The 21,903-nt window shown below is 35.2% G+C and overlaps 1 protein-coding gene across 5 annotated transcripts in view; it reads left to right on the top strand.

The window, feature by feature from the left end:
• The window catches only part of WNK3 (WNK lysine deficient protein kinase 3), a 165,182-nt gene that overhangs the window by 29,335 nt on the left and 113,944 nt on the right, over nt 1-21,903 (top strand). For all 5 annotated transcript variants that reach the window (XM_058712224.1, XM_058712225.1, XM_058712223.1 and 2 more), the window contains exons 3-8: nt 3,955-4,127; nt 4,887-5,107; nt 6,035-6,192; nt 9,374-9,462; nt 13,379-13,598; nt 20,988-21,282. In XM_058712224.1, the coding sequence (XP_058568207.1) occupies nt 3,955-4,127; nt 4,887-5,107; nt 6,035-6,192; nt 9,374-9,462; nt 13,379-13,598; nt 20,988-21,282 (1,156 nt within the window). The remainder of the gene's footprint in view (nt 1-3,954; nt 4,128-4,886; nt 5,108-6,034; nt 6,193-9,373; nt 9,463-13,378; nt 13,599-20,987; nt 21,283-21,903) is intronic.

Below are 21,903 nucleotides of genomic sequence, written 5' to 3'. Positions count from 1 at the left end.
ACAAGAAAGAGAAAAGAGGAGTGGCAATATTAATGTATCACAGAAGGAAGAAAGTAAAGTTAAAACATTGAACAGGATTTTATGAAATTATTTACTTCACAGTTTAAGAAGATATATCAAAGACCTGTAGGCACCAAAAATAATTTGGCTAGTAATTTAAACTAAGAACCTGTAATAGATTCAAGGAAAATGGGTAAGCATATGGTTATAGTAGGAAATTCCAGGTCCTATTATTTCAAAATAGGACAGATCGAGTAGACAAAAAGTGAATAAATATAGAGGAACTAGATAGTATAATCCACAGACTTCATTTGATGGATATATAGTACTTTATATCCTTCAAAGAGAGAATATACATTAATACAGTCTGAAGCCTCTAAAAAAGTTGGTCAAATATGTGGCCCATAGAAAATATTAAGTTAAAGAAAATATGTTTTATATTCTGCATTACTCAGTAAAATTAGAAATAATGAAACAAATAACTAAAAGATCCTTAATTGGAAATTAGAAATCACATTTCTAGACAAATTTTGGATTGAGGAGAAAATCAAAACTGAAATTATAAACTACCTAGACAGCTATAAAATAGAGGACGTTACAGTGAAACTTGTGAATCATTGCAAAGCTATTCCCAGAAGAAAATTTATCACCTAAAATGTCTTCATTATTAATGAATAATAACTAGAAGGGATGTAGTACTCTTGAGACATTAGGGAAATAATAGCAAAGGAAAAGCAAAATAAGAGGGAATTAATAAAGATAACTGAAATTAATAAAAACTTGCAAACATAAAAATAGGATAAATAAATTTTACTCATTTTGACTTTCTGAAAAAATGATTAATGAACCTGATGAAGAAAAATAAAAAGTGCAAAAATGCATGAGAGAAGAAGTGACAAATGAAATATAGCCATGCTCTGGAAAAGAGTCAAAGAAGTAGAAGAGAACATGACGTACAACTTTGTCAACAAAATTATCCCAACATTTTAGCGTGAAACATTTCAAATATAGGAAAAGAGTTCTTGGATGTAACAATGAACACATGATCCATGAAAGTAGAAAAATCAATTAATTGGACTTCAACAAAATTAAAATATTTTGCTTTTATGAAAGACACTATTAAGAGAATGAGAAGGTAATCCAGAGAGTGGCAGAGAGTATTTTCAAATCACATATGTGATAAAGGACTTGTATGCAGAATCTATAAAGAACTTGTGGGGGGCGCCTGGGTGTCTCAGTTGGTTAAGCGTCCAACTTTGGTTCAGATCATGATCTCACAGTTCTGAGTTCGAGCCCTGAATCAGGCCCTCTGCTGTCAGTATAGAGCCCACTTGAGAGCCTCTTGTCTCCTTCTCTCTCCGCTCTGTTTGTTCTCTATGGTTAGGAATCTGTTTCTTGGTTTGCCTCTCTCTTTTCCCATTTGTTCATTTGTTTTTAACTTCCACATATGAGTGAAATCATATGGTGTTTGTCTTTCTCTGACTGACTTATTTCACTTAGCATAATACTCTTTAGATCCATCCTTGTCTTTGCAAATGGTAAAATTTCATTCTTTTTTATAGCTGAATGATATTTCATTGTGTGTGTGTGTGTATATATATATATATCTCATATGTGTGTGTGTGTGTATATATATATATATATATATCTCATATATGTGTGTGTGTGTATATATACATATATATACCACATCTTCTTTATCCATTCATCAGTTGATGGACACTTGGGCTGTTTCCATAATTTGACTACTATAGATAATGCTACTATAAACATCGGGGTGCATGTGTCCCTTTGAATTAGTATTTTTGTATTTTTTGTGTAAATACCTAGTAGTGCAATTGCTAGGTCATAGGGTAGTTCTATTTTTAACTTTTTGAAGAACCTCTATACTGTTTTCCAGAGTGCCTATACCAGTTTCCATTTCCACCAACAGTATAAAAAGGTTCCCCTTTCTCCACATCCTTGCCAGCACCTGTTGTTTCCTGTGTTGATGTTAGCCATTCTGACAGGTGTGAGGTTATATATCATTAGTTTTGTATTTCCCTGATGATCAGTGATGTTGAGCATCTATTCATGTGTCTGTTAGCCATCTGTATGTCTTCTTCGGAAGAATGCCTATTCATATCTTCTGCCCATTTTCTTAACTGGATTATTTGTTTTTGAGGGGTGTTAAGTTGTATAGATTCTTTATATTTTTCGGATAGTAACCCTTTTTCAGATATGTCATTTGCAGACTTCTCCCATTCTGTAGGTTGCCTTTTAGTTGGGTTGATTGTTTCCTTTGCTGTGAAGAAGCTTTTTATATTCAGGAAGTCCCAGTAGTTTATTTTTGCTAAACAAAAGAAACCTCTCTAATGATACTCTTTCATGTTCATCAAGTTAATATTTCTTCTACTCTTTTTCCTTTTTTTCCTACTCTCTTGAGTTTCATAAAAATATAGTCTATCAATGTATGTATTTTATCTTAAAAAATCTTTGGTTTGAACCCTTCTCTTATTTCCAATGCTATTATGGATTTGTTTATATATTTCTTTTGCCATTTTGGTGGAATTTAGGAAGAGAAGGGATTTATTTTAATTCAATTTAATATGTTGTCAATCATCTTGAAATGGAAATCATACCTAAATTTTTAACGAGGATACTTGATTATTTCTCTGTTAAAATCAAAACTTAAAATAGTTCTGCCACTCCTTCCTCTCCTGCTCCCTCTTGCAGAAGACAAAAATTGCTTTTATTCTTCCTTTTTTTTGTTAGAATTTTTTAAATTAAATTAAAATTTTTGTAGTCTCACATTTTTATTTAAATTCCAGTTAACATACAGTGTAATATTAGTTTCAGGTGTAGAATTTACTGATTCCTCACTTATTACATACAACATTCAGTGATCATCTGGAGTTTTAATTCCAGGCTTTCTTTTTGCAATATATATCTTCTATTTTAATTATTGTTTAGAAAATTCATTCCATTTTACCAACCACATTAACCACTATTACTTAGCCTTTACCCTAAGTAAGCATTATTGGCAATTTATTACTATTTATTGTATGCCACACACTCCTTTTCTAATGATTTTATTTGGCCATATTTTTTTTGAAATTCTTTGAATAATATTTTCAGAAGGGGTGTATGGAATGATGTACTTTGGGCCCTTATTTTCTTAAAAATGTGCCTGTTTTTCCCTTATAAATTTGATTGGTTATTTTTCTGGGTTCAGAGTTTTAGGGTTACAGTCCTCCCTCAGAATTCTATAAACTTTGCTCCTTTGACTTTTAGCATTTAATATAGCAGATTAGAGGTCTAATTCCTGTTTGAAGATATTTTACTAGTTGGTAACCTTGTATTTCTTTCTAGAAATATGTTGGCAGTTCAGATATTTAACCAGAAGAGATGTCTACATATCTAACATTTTGATTATTCCTGTCCCGACATCATATAGATCCTATAGATGTGGAAATTCAGGGATTTCTTAGGGAAACTTCCTGTTTGTTTTATTACTTTTTTCATTTTGATATATTATTTTTCTTTTCCAGCAAAGGTGATTTTATTTTTTATTTTTTTTCTAGTTTTATTGAGATATAATTGATATATAACAATGTAGATATTTAAAATGTACAACATAATGATTTGATATATGTGTATATTGTGAAATGATCACCACGGAAAGTTTAGTTATCATATGAGGTATTGTTTTTCAACATATTGATTTATTTTGCAGGTAGGTTTATAGCATAGTTATGAAATATAACAGCTGCTGCATTGTTGAATGGGAGGAATGAAAGTAACTACCTAATAAAATTTATCAATGATTATATAAGTCCTGAGAAAAAAAAATGGACAGATAAAAATACGTACGTATATAAATGAAAACAACAGAACAAAGCACACATTTGAGTGGTGTTAGAAATGTCCATGAGAATTTCTAGACTCTATTTGGAACTTGCTACTCCATTTCAGGACCGGAAATTAACCAAAGCTGAGCAGCAAAGGTTCAAGGAAGAAGCAGAGATGTTAAAAGGTCTCCAACATCCCAATATAGTTCGATTTTATGATTCCTGGGAGTCTGTATTAAAGGGAAAGAAATGTATTGTATTGGTGACTGAACTTATGACATCAGGAACCTTAAAAACGTAAGTTGACACTGATAGTGCTAATGAAGTTTTATTTGGAAATAATTTTCAAGAGTCATAAAAATTGTTTGTAAAATTGCAGTACTTGATTAAAGAATATGTAGTGTTTGGCAACTATGTGTCAGGGCAGGTTGAAAAATTCAGGATGTTAAGTTTGTTAGAATATACAGTATTGAGAAATGAATATTTGTGGGATAGCATAGAGTTTAAGAATTACAAATAATGTCATTTTGTAAAAATAATGAAAGATTGGGGGTGTGGCCAGGTTCACATATCTAGTGAGCAATACTATATAATTATAATTTATTGTTTTATTTCTGACTGTGGTTTTTCATTTGATGGTACAATCACTTATTTATAATTATTAAATATGGGATATACTTTTTCTGTTTCCTAGCATCTTTGTACTAAAATTTTACATAGTTAACCCCCCTGGTGACTTTATAGAAATAGTTATTGGAAAGTAGAGAAGGATTTTCTTTTTAAAATTGTGCTGCCCTTCCACAGGAGGTCACTCTGATTAGAATGATTCTTGTTTTGAATTTAAAAAGCTAAAAATGATAGACTTGGTAGGATGTCTTCTCTAAGAACGAAGCCTAGATTTAATTTTTTTTTCTATAACAGACAATAGAGGACAATTCAGTGCTGACAATCATAGTACATACAATACCGGCTAACTTACATGATTTACCCTAATAGTGCTCATACAATAAGCTAGATATGTTTGTTTATATGTGGTCCTTTTTTTCCTTTGTGTAGGTACTTAAAACGATTTAAAGTCATGAAACCAAAGGTCTTAAGGAGTTGGTGCAGGCAAATTTTAAAGGGATTGCAGTTCTTGCACACTAGGACTCCTCCCATTATTCACCGGGATCTGAAGTGTGACAATATTTTCATCACGGGACCCACTGGATCTGTGAAGATTGGTGATCTAGGACTAGCCACCTTAATGCGAACATCATTTGCTAAGAGTGTCATTGGTGATTAACATTTTATAGTTTATTGTTAGGATAAAGAGAGATTTTTAATTTGTGTATGTCTAGAATTGGGATCAGCAAACTATGGCCCATGAACCAAATCTGGCTCCATTGCTTATTTTTGTAAATAAAAGTTTTATTGGAACACAACTATACTCCTTCATCTATGTATTGTCTATAGCTGCTTTTGCACTACAGTGACTGAGTTGAGTAGTTGTGACAGACCATATAGACTGCAAAGCCTGAAATCTTTACTGTCTGGTCCTTCACAGAGAAGTTTGCTGACCCCTGGCCTAGAATGTGAATTTGGTTTTACTTTATTTATTTATTTATTTATAAGTGTTTATTTATTTTGAGAGAAAGAGCATGAGTTTGGGGGGGGGAGCAGAAAGAGAGGGGAAGAGAGAGAATCCCAAGTAGGCTCTGTGCTGTTAGTACAGAGCTTGACATGGGGCTCAATCTCAAGAACTGTGAAATCATGACCTGAGCCAAAATCAGGAGTAGGACACTTAAGACTGAGCCACCCAGGTGTCCCAAATTTGCTTTTAAATATCCATTATATATTGACTTATTTCAGACACATCCTAGTGTATTTCTTTTGTGGGACATATTAAAAGGTTCCAAAGACTTAAGAAAGAAGATTTACTAATTTAATTCAGAAAAATTTGTAAAAAAAGGATTAGAAATAAAAACAGATTTTAGTAATCATTATCTTGAGCATTACAAGTTGTACTTTACCAGTATGGAAAGTTAAGGAAATTCTTGACGTACTTTGTATAGATATAGCAAGTATTCCTGCAAATGTTTTATTTATAAATTTGGTTTAGGGAGCAGAAATTAACCCAGGTAATCCATATGGAAAAGGGAATGTGATCTTGGTAGATAAATTTTTCTTTTTAATAAAAATGTGGATGTGGTGTTATTTTGTAGGGACTCCTGAGTTTATGGCCCCAGAAATGTATGAAGAGCACTACGATGAATCTGTAGATGTCTATGCTTTTGGAATGTGTATGCTGGAAATGGCTACTTCTGAATACCCTTATTCTGAGTGCCAGAATGCAGCTCAAATATACCGTAAAGTAACTAGCGTAGGTATAACTTTATTCTTTTTTACTTCTTAGATTGTCATGTTTCATGTTGAAGTTGGTAAAGTCAGATTAAAACTAATTTTGGTTTAGTTTAGTGCTGTATAACACTGCTAAATTTAACGTAATTGTAATGAAACAAGCTTTATATTTATGCTGTATGCCTGTACTTTATTGGGGTCACATAAAATGCTCTGTATTAGTACCTTTGGGTAAATGTATAGACATATCTATATCCATTTGTTTGTAAATAATTTTTAGATTTATTGGGTGGATAATATTTTTTTCAAAGCTGATAATGAAGTTTGACTAAATGGTTTTGAAGGTTTCTAGTTCTAAATGCCTAATTATGAAAGAGCATTCAAAATATTGTTCAACAGCTACAGCATTTGATTCCCTGTTATAGGTAATTTTTTGCATTAGAAATTTCAAGGAATGTAAAGATGAATAAGAAGTATTTGCTACCCATAAAGAGCTTGCATTTTTAAATTCACAAATAGCTATAAAAATAAGAGTATAGTAAGGGATGTAAGGTAGAAGCAAAGTCTTAGGATTGTTCAAAATAGGTCTATTTCATATCTACTTGGGTGGCTGTAGAATAGGCTGTGAAAGAGATTGTTAGAGTGTTTCAAGTAACTAATACTAATAGGTACCATTTTTAAATGCATGCTGTATACTATATACCTTCATATTATAACCCTACAAGATGGTGCTATCTTCAGTTTATGAATGATAAGGCTGAGAATCAGAGATTGTGACTTGCCCAAGTTCACACAGCTACTAATAGTGGTGGATTTTGACCTCAAATCTGTCTGACTCTAGAGATACATGTGTAGGGAGACAAGAAATAAAGCCAGTATCTAGAATGTGGGCCATTCTATAGGACAAATGACCTAGTTTCTCCAACAAATCAATTTCATGAAAGTAAAAAGCGGAGGGACTGTTAAAGAGTACAAGAGACTTAAAGTAGTGGTGAGCTACTTTAAGTGAGCTAAATGTTTAACAACCGATTCTCTGAAAAAGAAAAAGCACTGATTTCTAGCATTCTCTGATTTCCTTGGTGTTAAATATTCTCACCATGACTGATTTCAAGTCACCACCGTGACCTCAATGAATGCAGGGTTGGGAACGGTATATACAGTGGCACTCATCATATGGTATTTCTACCATACAGATATAATAAACAACCTCAAGAGCATAAATAATAGTAAAATGTAGTAAAATAATTACGAGTAGTGTTATCAGTATTTATTTCCTTGGCTGTTGATATAATTTATTTAATTGTAAGCTTATATAAGTTTTGTAAATGACTGTGTTTAATAATCAACTTACAGATTTCTTGACAATGTAATAGTTGCCTCTTGTGAGATGGTATGAGCTAGGTCTAATGCACCATACATGTACTGTGAGGACCTTGTTTGAATCCTGATTTGAACAAACCAACTATAAGAAGACATCATTTAGACAATTTGGAAAATTTGAGTGTGGACTGGGTTTTAGATAATGTTAAGGAATTATTGGTAATTATTTTAGGTGAGATGGTGACATGATATCTGTTAGAGGTATAAACTGGGACTTTCTGAGTGAAATGACATGATGCCTAGGATTTGCTTTAAAATATTTTAGGATAAAAAAGGTATGGGGGTAGATAGCTGAAACAAGGTTGACAAAATGTTGCTTGTTGAAGCTGGTGATGGTTACATGGGGCTTCTTATACTATTCTACCTTTGAGTATGTTTGAAGATTTCTGCAACAAAGAGCTGAGAGAAGAGATAAGGCTAGAATGTCTTTTTAGTCTGAGTCCATACATTGTATGGCCACAAATAGAAAAGAATTTGTACTTGGTTTTGTAAGTTGCAGCTTCCCAATTAATTTCAACTAGGAGCAGAGAAAGGCAATAATTACCCAGGACTGCGGAAGAGGTAAGAGATCAGTGGAAAGGTCAAAGAGGAATTTTTGTATAAGTAGAATGATGTAACACCATTTTTTGAATGGTGATTTTATTATTTCATATTAAAATCACAAAAATGCCATATCACAATTCACATTTCCATCTGTATTAAAGTTTCTTGAGTTTGAGATCCAAATTAACTCCTAATCTCACCAGGTTTATCTAGTATATGATACTGGGCTTTCTGATTCTGCATCCTGTGAAGTAGTGTGACAGACCCAGAACTAGGTTTTAGATTGCCTTATTCCATGACAATTATTCTATCATATCTTTCTCCTTCTAGATTAATTTGGAGTTTTCTATTAAATGACTGTAATGATTATTTTCTGAAATCTAAAACTCATAATTTAAGAGTAATAGAATGTAAAATAAGCAGATTCAGGCAGCTAACATTGTTACAGAAACATTTTGAATTGTCTAGACCTTACTAATTTGTTAATGCATTCCTAGAACCTATTGATTAGCTTGAGGTTCTCTCAATATTTTAGTATTGCTTAATGATAAAAATAATACAGATTTCTCAAAAGTTTATATATGTGTGTATATATATATTTTGCATAATACATATATATTTTTTTAATGTTTATTTTTGAGAGAGAGGCACAGAGCATGAGTTGGGGAGGGGCGGAGAGAGAGGGAGACACAGAATGTGAAGTAGGCTCCAAGCTCTGAGTTGTCAGCACAGAGCCCGGTACGGGGCTCAAACCCATGAATTATGAGATCATGACCTGAGCCAAAGTCAGATGCTTAACCGACTGAGCCACCCAGGTGCCCCTATACATACATAATATATTGATTGTCCATTGCTTCTAGCTCTTCTGGAAGACTCGTTTATTATAGTTTGTTAATTGGGGTTATACTTGTATGTACATTTTGAGATCCAATTTTTTCCATACTTAATGTTTCAATATGAGAATTTTCTGTTATTAAATACTTTGAGAACATTTTTAGTTTTTGCATAACATGAGCATATATATATCATATAATTTATGTAACATCACCTCTGTTGTTGGAAATTTAGATTGTTTATAAGTCTCCACTGTTATTTGTAGACTATTAGAACTATGGCAAAATCTTTGTCAAAAAATTGTTAAACTGTATGTATATATTTATCTTATTTAAAGCTTGAATATTTTAGTTTAGTGGTCAAAATTTATTATTTTAATAAGCATCCTGTTTACTTAGGCTTCCAATTGCTTATTTTGTGACTAGAAACCATTTTTCTTTTCCCAGGGCATAAAGCCAGCCAGTTTCAATAAAGTCACTGATCCTGAAGTGAAAGAAATCATTGAAGGGTGTATTCGTCAAAACAAATCAGAAAGGTGGGTGCAAATGTAGCAAAATGACATAACTGATAGATACATTAAACTCTTATCTTGGACTGGGTCATTTTGTAACCTTTGAATAATACTGAGTATTACTTTTGAGTAGAACACAAACCATACTGTATTGAGTGAAGTATATCAGTGCATGTTGCTTGCCATTTTGGACTTTGATACCATGTGCTCAGTTTTTCTTGAACTGAAATTTGGGGTTTGTTTGTGTGTGTTGTGGCAAATTTTCATCACCTTCAGCCATCAGTTTAACAGTCATTTGAGCCCCCCAGTTTAACTTGTTTCTAACAGTTGATAGTAGAGAGTTTCTGCAGTGTCACCTTAAGGTAAGTACTCAAATGGTTGGGCCCCCAGGTTAATTTGTTTCTAACAGTTGATGGTAGAGAGCTTCTGCTGTGTTACCTTTAGGTAAGTACTTAAATGATTTTTTATGATAGCTTAAAAAAATTGACCATCAACTCACTGGATGTTTTTTATTTATAGACCATATATCCTTAGGTCATGATAATGGTAAAGTGGATAGGGCTATTTTTTTCAAGAAGTAGTATTCTAGATGGGCGCCTGGGTGGCTTGGTTAAGCATCTGACTTTGGCTCAGGTCATGATTTCACAGTTTGTGGGTTTGAGCCCCGCATTGGGCTCTGTGCTGACAGCTCGGAGCCTGGAGCCTGCTTCGGATTCTGTGTCTCCCACTCTCTGCTCCTTCCCCACTAATGCTCCATCTCTCAAAAAAAAATAAATAAATAAAGAAGTAGTATTCTAGATTTATTTGTATCAATTTTTTTTATGGACACATCCCTTTAGTTTTAGCTTATATTTCCCATTAATTTGAGCTTAGGACAGTTGCCGAGTTAAATCAGTAGGTTAAATTTTTGATTTTTTACCTCCTTATTGGTTATGATTAATGAAGGTGATAGGTCTTTTATAGAAGTTATTTTCACCCACATTTTATTGACTGTCCCCCGTTTTTATTAGTTTTCTAAGTTCAGTGTTGTATATCTGAGAATATATAAAGCCACTAAGGTAAAACCTGTTTAATTATAGCTTTATTATAAAACATTATTGGTGTTTGTACCAACAGGCTATATCTAGGTAGTTATATAGTTTAATTATGATAAAATATGCATAACTTAAGATTGACCATTTTAATCATTTTTTTTTATTTAAAAAAAAAAATTTTTTTAACATTTATTTATTTTTGAGACAGAGAGAGAGAGAGAGAGAGCGAGCATGAACGGGGGAGGGTCAGAGAAAGAGGGAGACACAGAATCTGAAACAGGCTCCAGGCTCTGAGCTGTCAGCACAGAGTCCAACGCGGGGCTCGAACCCACGGACCGTGAGATCATGACCTGAGCCGAAGTTGGACGCTTAACCGACTGAGCCACCCAGGCGCCCCAATCATTTTTAAGTATACAATTCAGTGGCATTAAGTATATTCACATTGTTGTATACAACCACACAGCTTTGTATTTACAGAACCTTTTCATCACCCAAACAGAAACTCTGTACCTATTACGTAGTACCTCTCCATTCCTTTTCCCCTCAACACCTAGTAACATTTATTCTACTTTTGTCTCTATGAATTTGTTTATTCTAGGTACCTCATGTAAGTGGAATCATACAATAATTTGTCTTTTTGTGGCTGGTTATTTAACTTAGCATAGTGTTTTCAAGGTTGATCCATGTTGTAGCCTGTATCAGAATGTCCTTTTTAAGGAAGAAACACATACATGCCCATTTTGTGTATCCATTAGTCTGTTGATGGACACTTGGGTTATTTCTACCTTTTGGTTATGATGAATAGTGTTGCATGGATATTGGTGAATAAGTATTTGCTTGAATCCCTGTTTTCAGTTTTCTTCATTATATACCTAGGAGTGGAATTACTGGATTGTATGGTAATACTGTTTAATTCTTTGGAGAACCACCAGTTTTTTTTCACGGTGACTGCACCATTTTGTATTCCTTCCACTAACATATGAAGGTTCCAGTTTTTCAACCTCCTCACCAATACTCATTATTTTCCATTTTTTGATAATAGCCATCCTAATGGTTACGAATTGGTATCTCATTGTGGTTTGGATTTGCATTTTCCTAATGGCTAATGATGTTGAGTATCTTTTCACGTGGTTATTTTCATGTGGTTATTGGCCATTTGTATATCTTCTTTGGAAGAGTTTCTGTTCAAGTCCTTTGCCCTTTTTAAAGTTAGGTTGTTAATGTTTTTGTTGTGGCCATTTTTAAGTTGTAAGAGTTTAGGCATACTTTTTTTTAAATGAGACTGAAAATACAGTTGACCCTTGAACAACAAACAGTACAGTACTGTAAATGTATTTTCTCTTCCTTATGGTTTTCTTAATAATGTTTTCTTTATTGTAAAAATACAGTATATAATACATATGCAAAATACGTGTTAATCAACTGTGTGTTATTGGTAAGGCTTCTGGTCAATAGAACTATTAATAGTTAAGTTTTGGGGGAGTTAGGAGTTAGACACAGATTTTCAACTGAGGTTGGCACCCTAACCCCCCATAGTGTTCAAGGATCAGTTGTATGATGTTGAAGTAGCCATTTTAGTTTGGATTCTGATTATTGCTTTTACAGCATTTTCATTGTGAACTGTTATCAGAGAACATTGGAATATTCAGAAGGATTCATAGCATATTAGTGTATTAGAAAGAGCATAAGCTTCTACATCAGACCAAGATTCAGATATGGATTCATACTTAGCCAGTGTGATCTTGAGTAAGTTACTTAACTGTTCCTCAAAACAGGTCTTATTTTGGTGATTAAAAAGATAATGCATATAAAATACCTAACAGAGTAATAAGTATTTAATGGTGTCTTTTGGTGCTATTGCTGTAATTATTCCTTAGTAAAAATACCTAGGGAAATTTTTCATTGAGAGGCAGAGGGCTTTAACTTGGTTGTGCCTTCTTAAACACATCTCACCTTAGCCTTAAAACTAATTAGTATGAGGAAGCTTATTCTTTTTATAACTCTCTCTTAGTTATGTATTTGTCTCAATCAGTAAAATGATCAGAAGGGTTGAAAATCCTCAAGTTACAGGATACCATGCTATTAATGTGCTTTATCTGTTTTAAGTAGTGTGAGAGGTTTTCTACATAGACATTGGTTTTAGTTCTCTCTGACCTGTAATGTAGATACATTAGATATTAAATATCTGTTTTAGAAATTGGTGAAAGCAAAGGAAATTAACTGTCCTGAGCTTGTAAAAGAATCTTTTGAACCCCTGTCCTTTTTTTTCTCTTCAGAGATGGTTAATTCCTAATATTAGGTTAGAGGCACATCCACTGCATGTATACTTTGGCCTAAAATACTAGACTTACATATTTTAAGAAAACCATGGGACTTTGCAGAACTAAATTAGTTTTATTCATGGCATTCTCTAAAGAGTAAAGTACACTAACTTGACTATTGTTAATGGAGTCAACGACTTCTATTTATAACATTTGTAAAATAGTTTGAATTTATGGTTTACTTTAGAGTTTATATATCTGGAAGTTTTTAGTTGCCTTTGCTGACAGTCTGTTGTTTGAGTTTTAGTAACTTAAGCCAGTGGCTTAGGGAAACTAGTCACTCTACCCAACATATACTATAGCACTGCTTCAGTTCTCTAGGCATACAGTATCTAGATGTGTTGTTGATAACAATCTTTAATTAAGGTGACTTTAAGTGTATATTAGGTGGGATTTCTTTGCATTCTTGGTAATAATGAGTTGGATGTAAGATTCGGTTTTTAACAAAGCAGGGTAATGGTTTAATTAATAGAAGTTTTAAAATAAGATTGTTATTTTGATGTAATTAATATTTACTAATTAAGGGTTCTATATCTTGTTTGTGATTGGACAAATTGATAATGAGATATGTATTTTGTTTATTAGGTTGTCTATCAGGGACCTATTAAACCACGCATTTTTTGCTGAGGATACAGGACTGAGGGTGGAGTTAGCAGAGGAAGATGACTACTCTAATTCGTCCCTGGCTTTAAGACTCTGGGTTGAAGACCCTAAAAAATTGAAAGGCAAACACAAAGACAATGAAGCTATTGAATTCAGTTTCAATTTAGAAACGGATACATCTGAGGAAGTAGCATATGAAATGGTAAGTGAATCCTACCACTATTCTCCACACCCCCCAACCAATGCTGCCCTTTATAGTATCAGGGTTGATTGATTCCTTTCTCCTTATTGCTTTCTTTCCTCTCGTTTTCTCCTTTTCTTTATTTAAATTATTTTATTGTGAAATGTATCTTTACATAAGAGTATATTAAATTTGTATGTAGAGTATAAAGAATAATAAAATGCTACTTTTATTAAGAAATAGAACACAACTGATACCTTTGAAGCCACCTGTATGCCCCTCCCAGTTGTATTCCCTTCCCTAATCACTACAGGTAATATCTACCCTGGCTTTTGTGTTACTTATTCCTTCCTTTGTTTTTCATTATAGTTTATCGAAGTAATATATTGTTTTGTTTTAGAAACCTGAGTGGCAAGCCCACACCTAGGTGATTACTGAAGTTACTATTAGGTGAAGATGGCCAGGATAGCCAACTGAATAGTCTCTCAGTCATAGTCTGCCTTCAGTTTCCCTAAGCATTTACAAGAGGGGAAGTCAACAGGTGAGGTCATGATTAAATTTAGGGAAATACACACATGGCTCACTAGTCAGGTCACCGGTGGGCTGTTGTATGGACCAGAAATTAGTTGTGTGGTTACAATATGGTTTGATGGGGCGTGGGCCTCTCTGACTTCTCTACTTCTAATCTCCTCATGCTCCCTCTCCCCACAGAGCAGATGACAACAGAGAACTTCTGTGGGGTTGAATGTGCGTCCACACCAGATCCAGGCTGCTACAGTGCTTGGAGGGAAGGCATACAGGAGCTTTGGCAGCACATGGTCAGATTAGCCAAGTACAGATAGTCTGAGCCAGGTTAATCTGGACATCCTGTCCTTGGGTTAAAAAGAGGGATGGAACATTGACAGTGGGGATCTTGGAGATGATAGCCTTTAACGTGTCTATTTTTATAGTCATACTGTTTTGGTCTGGAATGATTGCCTTGGACATCTGGTGCACAACTATTATTCTGATATTTCTCTTTACTATCTTTATAGACTCCTCATCCTCTCTGTTGGGTTTCATGTTTCCTAAATCTCATGTCTTTCTCTTTCGTGGCTTACCCTATTGTTTTAGTGGCACACTTCCTCTGCCTGCTTCTTAAAGAAAGGGTATGAGAGGTAAATTCTTTGAGATTTGCATGTATGAAAATATTTTTATTCTATATTCATATTTAATTGATTGTTTGGCTGGCTATGGCATTTTAGGTTGCATTTAAAAAAATTTTAGACTCGTTGTTCCATGCTTTTCTAGCTTTCAATATTAATATTGAGAAGTATAAAGTTGTTCTGTTTTCAGAATCTTTTGCATGTGATCCATTTTTTGCTCTCTGGAAGTTTGTAATAGTTTCTATTTCTTTTTTCAGTATTCTAAAATTTCAGTGATATGTCTTTTTTTAATTTTATTTTTATTTTTTAAAAATTTACATCGAAATTAGTTAGCATATAGTGAAACAATAATTTCAGGAGTAGATTCCTTAATTGCCCTTACCCATTTAGCCCATCCCCCTTCCAACAACCCCTCCAGTAACCCTCAGTTTGTTCTCCATATTTATGAGTCTCTTCTGTTTTGTCCCCCTCCCTGGTTTTATATTATTTTTGTTTCCCTTCCCTTATGTTCATCTGTTTTGTCTCTTATAGTCCTCATATGAGTGAAGTCATATGATTTTTGTCTTTCTGTGACTGACTAATTTCACTTAGCATAACACCCTCCAGTTCCATCCACGTTGTTGCAAATGGCAAGATTTCATTCTTTTTGATTGCCGAGTAATACTCCATTGTATGTGTATATATATATATATATATATATATGTATATATACCACATCTTCTTTATCCATTCATCCATCGATGGACATTTGGGCTCTTTCCATACTTTGGCTATTATTGATAGTGCTGCTATAAACATGGGGGTGCATGTGTCCCTTCGAAACAGCACACCTGTATCCCTTGGCTAAATGCCTCGTAGTGCAATTGCTGGGTTGTAGGGTAGTTCTATTTGTAGTTTTTTGAGGAATCTCTATGCTGTTTTCCAGAGTGGCTGCACCAGTTTGCATTCCCACCAACAATGCAAAAGAGATCCTCTTTCTCCACATCCTTGCCAACATCTGTTGTTGCCTGAATTGTTAATGTTAGCCATTCTGACAGGTGTAAGGTGGTATCTCATTGTGGTTTTGATTTGTATTTCCCTGATGAGGAGTAATGTTGAGCATTTTTTCATGTGTCGGTTGGCCATCTGGATGTTTTCTTTGGAGAAGTGTCTATTCATGTCTTTTGCCCATTTCTTCCCTGGATTATTTGTTTTTTGGGTGTTGAGTTTGATAAGTTCTTTATAGATTTTGGATACTAACCCTTGATCTGATATGTCATTTGCAAATATCTTTTCCCATTCTTTCAGTTGCCTTTTAGTTTTGCTGATTATATCCTTTGCTGTGCAGAAGTTTTTTATTTTGATGAGGTCCCAGTAGTTCATTTTTGCTTTTGTTTCCCTTGCCTCCGGAGACGTGTTGAGTAAGAAGTTGCTGCGAGCAAGATCAAAGAGGTTTTTGCCTGCTTTCTTCTCGAGGATTTTGATGGCTTCCTGTCTTACATTGAGGTCTTTCATCCATTTTGAGTTTATTTTTGGGGATGGTGTAAGAAAGTGGTCCAGGTTCATTCTTCTGCATGTCGCTGTCCAGTTTTCCCAGCACCACTTGCAGAAGAGACTGTCTTTATTCCATTGGATATTCTTTCCTGCTTTGTCAAAGATTGTTTGGCCATATGTTTGTGGGTCCATTTCTGGGTTCTCTATTCTGTTCCATTGATCTGAGTGCCTGTTCTTGTGCCAGTACCATACTGTCTTGATGGTTACAGCTTTGTAGTATAGCTTGAACTCTGGGATTGTGATGCCTCCTGCTTTGGTTTTCTTTATCAAGATTGCTTTGGCTATTCGGGGTCTTTTCTGGCTCCATACAAATTTTAGGATTATTTGTTCTAGCTCTGTGAAGACTGCTGGTGTTCTTTTGATAGGGATTGCATTGAATATGTAGATTGCTTTGGGTAGTATCGACATTTTAACAATATTTGTTCTTCCTATCCAGGAGCATGGAATCTTTTTCCATTTCTTTGTGTCTTCTTCAATTTCTTTCATAAGCTTTCTATAGTTTTCAGTGTATAGATTTTTCACCTCTTTCATTAGATTTATTCCTAGGTATCTTATGGTTTTTGGTGCAACTATAAATGGGATCGTTTCCTTGATTTCTCTTTCTGTCACTTCATTGTTGGTGTATAGGAATGCAACCGATTTCTGTGCATTGATTTTATATCTTGCAACTATCCTGAATTCATGAATCAATTCTAGCAGTTTTTTGGTGGAATCTTTTGGCTTTTCCGTATAGAGTATCATGTCATCTGTGAAGAGTGAAAGTTTGACCTCCTGCTGGCCGATTTGGATGCCTTTTATTTCTTTGTGTTGTCTGATTGCAGAGGCTAAGACTTCCAATTCTGTGTTGAATAGCAGTGGCGAGAGTGGACATCCCTGTCTTGTTCCTGACCTTAGGGGGAAAGCTCTCAGTTTTTCCGCATTGAGGATGATATTAGCGTTGGGTCGTTCATATATGGCTTTTATGATCTCGAGGGGATGGAAAGCCATCTATCATGCTAATGGTCAACAAAAGAAAACTGGAGTAGCCATACTTATATCAGACAATCTAGATTTTAAAATAAAGTGATGTGTCTTGATTTGAGTCTATTTTCATCTACTTTGTTGGTTCTCAGTGGAGCTTTCCAATCTGTCAACTCATATCCTTTAGTTTCTGGGAAGTTTCTTGAAGTATTTTATTGATCATTTCTCCCCATTTTTTTCTTTCTGGAACTATTAGCATTTGGATATTGGACCTTTTGGACTGATTCTCCACTGTTCTTTCTTTTCTATTTTCCACCTTTATTGTCCTTTTATTCTCCTTTCTGGCAGATATTATCAACTTTATTTTCTAACCCATCGAGTTTTTCATTTCTGTTATCATGGTTTTAATTTTAAGAGTTCCTATTCATTTTTTGGTCTGTTCCTTCCTTAGAGTAAACATCTTGTTTTTTGTTTTGTTGAGGCAATATTATCGCACCTCTCTGTAAGATTTGTAAAAAAAAGTGTTTCTGACGTTTTTCTACCTGTGTAGTCTCTTTTCTCCAAATTGCTGTTTTACCTTTGTTGGTTTTATACTGTCTTCTTGTTAAAGGCTTTTCTCATATTTCTGGTAATTCTTGACTTGCTGCTCATGATTAATAGACTATAGGAGACTATGTTTTCTGTTGCTGTGTAACAAATTACCACAAATTTAGTGACTTAAAGCAACACCCATTTATTAATTCAGTTCTGGAGGTCAAAAGTCCTAGTGGGCTTCACTGTATTCTCTGCTTAGGATCTCACAGGCTGAAATTAAGGTGTTAGCAGCCAGGGTTCTTATCTGGAGGTACTGTGGGCATATCTGCTTATGAGTTTTTGGCAGAATTCAATTCTATATAGTTGTAAGACAGAGGCCCCTGTTTCCTTGCTGGCTGTTAGGTGGTGGTCACTTTCCACTCTTAGAGGCTGCTTTTCAGTCCCTTCATATGTCCTCACTCCATCTTCAAAGGCAGCAATGACATGTTGAATCCTTAGTCACCAGCTGGTAAAAGGCTCACCCAAATAATCTCCCTATTTTAAGGTCACCTGTTCATAGCAAAATAATGGGATTGATCTCTCCTCATATTCATAGGTTTGAGGATTAGGATGGGACATCTTTGAGGGGCCATAATTTGTGTTCCACAGAAACTTACAAGCCCATTGGATGATGTGATTGCTTGTATCGGACTTGTTAACGTTGACCTCTACGGTGGGCCTTTAATTAAGGAATCTCTGACATCAATATTTGTAGGTCTGTATTCTTGGTTTGGTCAGATTCCCCCAGAGAATCATCTTTCAGTGTCCTTCCTGAAGGGTAGGGGGCTGGTTACTGGTATTTTGGTAGCCAAGTGGGGGAAAGGGCTGAGGGTTTCTGCATATGGTATTCAGTGTGCATATTGTCATTTAATCTTACTTTCTACATGGTAGCTTTACTGTCAACTGTGCCTGGTGTTCTATAGTCCAGAGATCCTCTCTTTTACCCTCTCTAGAGAACAAAACTCCAGGCTTCTTGGGGAGGGGAGAATCAATCACCCAAAGGTGTGGAATGGAGGAAGGGGCACAGGGATCCAAATATTTAAGTGCTTCTCACACCAATGCCAGAACAGGTATTGCCAGTTCCTGTGCCTTGTGAATATTTTTCAGTATAAATGATAATGATTCTCCACTTTCCCTAGTTCACCATTTTCAGGTCTTCTAGGTCACTTAATCTGTTTTAGTTCACCATTTTCAGGTCTTCTAGGTCACTTAATCTGTTTTCCACATTCTGGAGTGTCCAAAATGTTGTTGCTGTTGTTTTTCTCTTATTCTCCCTGTTCTTGTGGGTTTATAACTTAAAAATCCATTTAGTATGGGGATTTTTTTAGAGCTTTTGGAGGGAGTGAAAGTAAATATATGGATTCCATCTAACATTTTAATCATCTTTCAACTACCACGAAATTTTCCTGAGTCTTCAGACCCACAAGGCATACTTTAAAAAACAGATTGTAGGGGCGCCTGGGTGGCTCAGTGGGTTAAGCCTCCGACTTCAGCTCAGGTCACCATCTCGCGGTCTGTGAGTTCGAGCCCCGCGTTGGGCTCTGGGCTGATGGCTCAGAGCCTGGAGCCTGCTTCTGATTCTGTGTCTCCCTCTCTCTCTGCCCCTCCCCCGTTCATGCTCTGTCTCTCTCTCTGTCTCAAAAATAAATAAACGTTAAAAAAAATTTAAAAAAAAAACAGATTGTAGGACTGAGAATAATCTGCCATGCCACCTCCTCAAGTCATCTTTCTGCTCCTCAGCCCCGCTTTTCTCAGACAGCAAGCCCTTAACTTCTCTCACACTTCTAACACCTGGTAAGATGTAGTACTTTGCTGTGAGCCGATTTCCCTTTGCCTGGAGTGTGGATCTCTAAATTTCATCTCCACCTCCCTTAATAGCCAGCAAGTTCCTTTTTTTGTTTGTTTTAATTCAAGTCAGAGTTTACCTTCCTCTGTGATGCTTTCTTCTCTTTTCCCTTTAGGGCTTTTATAGCAGCTTAAAGCTTTCTACCTTATTTTAAGTTAAATATGTACCATCTTACCACCAGATTTTGTGCTCATACAGGACAAACGACCAGTGTAATAACTTCTATGTCTCTGGAGTCCAGTACTGGGCACATTGTAGGCACTTAATGTTGTTGAATAAGAAACTTTTAATCTTTCACAAACCTTAATGACAGTCATAAATTAACTGTAATAAGACTGCATGTACTGAAACATCAAGTTATTTGTTTGTTTTGGTTAAAGCCACAATTCTTTTAACAATACTTGGTAGTGGTATTTTTCTTATGCTTATTAAAGGCTCTACATTTATGTATGTCTAAGAAAGAACATAGAAGGTGGGCCTGGGTAGCTCATTCGGTTGGGTATCTGACTTTGGCTCAGGTCATGATCTCACAGTTTGTGAGTTCAAGCCCCGTGTCGGGCTCTATGCTGACAGCCTGGAGCTGCTTCTGATTCTGTGTCTTCCTCAGTCTCTCTCCCACTCTCCTGCTCACGCTCCGTCTCTCTCTCTCTCTCTCTCTCTCTCTCTCAAAAATAAATAAACATTAAAAAGAAAGAACCTAGATGTACATCGAAAATATTGAGGGGCGCCTGGATGGCTCAGTCAGTGAAGTGTTCCACTCTTGGTTTCGGCTCAGGTCATGATCTCACAGGTTCATGAGTTTGAGCCCTACGTCAGGCTCTGCACTGACAGTGTGGAACCTGCTTGGGATTCTCCCTCTCTCCCTCTCTCTCTGCCCTTCCCCTGCTCACATGCACTCTGTCTCCCTGTCTACCTCTCAACATAAATAAAGTTGTATAAAAAATTATTTAAAATTTTTTTAATGTTTATTCATTTTTGAGGGGGGGGCGCAGAGGGGCAGAGAGAGAGTGAGACACAAAATCTGAAGCAGGCTCCAGGCTCTGAGCTGTCAGCACAGAGCCTGATGTAGGGCTCGAACCCACGAAACTGTGAGATCGTGACCTGAGCCAAGTCAGACGCTCAACCGACTAAGCCACCCAGGCACCCCTGTATAAAAAATTATTTAATTACTATGATATACACTTGAAACTATGTCAATTATATTGAATTTAAACAAAAAACATGTAAACAAATTAGCTCTTATTTAATGGCATTTGTAATTTGGGAGTGCAAAATAACTCTGCTGGTAAAAAAAAAAAAGTTAAAAATCTTAAATGTTAAAGATGTAGTTTGCTTATTATGTTTTGTTTGTAGGTCAAGTCAGGATTCTTCCATGAAAGTGATTCCAAAGCTGTTGCTAAGTCCATTAGAGACCGGGTCACCCTGATAAAGAAGACAAGGGAGAAGAAACCAGCTGGCTGTTTGGAAGAACGCAGGGATTCCCAGTGCAAGTCTGTGGGGAATGTACTCCCTCAGCACCAGAATGCAACTTTGTCCCCTGCTCCTGCTCAGCACACAGGGGCTGAATGTGAAGAAACTGAAGTTGATCAGCATGTTCGACAACAGTTTCTACAAAGAAAACCACAGCAGCACTGCTCCTCTGTTACAGGTAGTATTCCTAATTTATAAAAGTAAACAAACGTGTGATTGTATTCCCTTATCTTAAAATAGTACTTTTGTGCTCTTCAAAGAATTCTATTATTCATCATTTCATCAGTCCTTTTACAAACTCCCTGAAATAGACAAGCCAGCCTAGTTATCTTATTTTAAAATTAAGAAACTGTTTTGTTACATGACTTGTCCAAAGTGCTAATTGAATAAGAGCTATAATATTTTTACCATTTTTAAAGGTCTAATGTAAATCCTTAAATAAAGAATATTTGGAACTAAAGGGAAAATTTATTTTTTAAGGAGGAATTTTCTAGACTTTAAGATCCTTTGTTTTTAGACTCAAGTATAAAATTATTGTAGTTCCTTTAATTTTCCTGCTATAATGCATTCTCTTCTCTAGAAGGACATAGTATTTTCTTTTTTTTTTAGTGTTTTCATAGTAATAACCAATTGTTCTGTAAAGATAGTATTTTCTAGCCAGGTTCTAAGAGAATGAGAATATATATGACCCTTAGATTTTACTGAAATCCTAATGGCAAGTATAGATTAGTTAGGGATTTACATGAAATGGCCAGCAAATGGAGTTGATTTTTATGTGATTCTTTGTTTTTAGGTTTGC

This window comes from Neofelis nebulosa, chromosome X, assembly GCF_028018385.1.
Source record: "Neofelis nebulosa isolate mNeoNeb1 chromosome X, mNeoNeb1.pri, whole genome shotgun sequence".
In the NCBI taxonomy this organism is placed as follows: Eukaryota; Metazoa; Chordata; class Mammalia; order Carnivora; family Felidae; genus Neofelis; species Neofelis nebulosa.
Note: the sequence above shows the minus strand (reverse complement) of the source record. Positions and strands in the feature narration are given on the sequence as shown.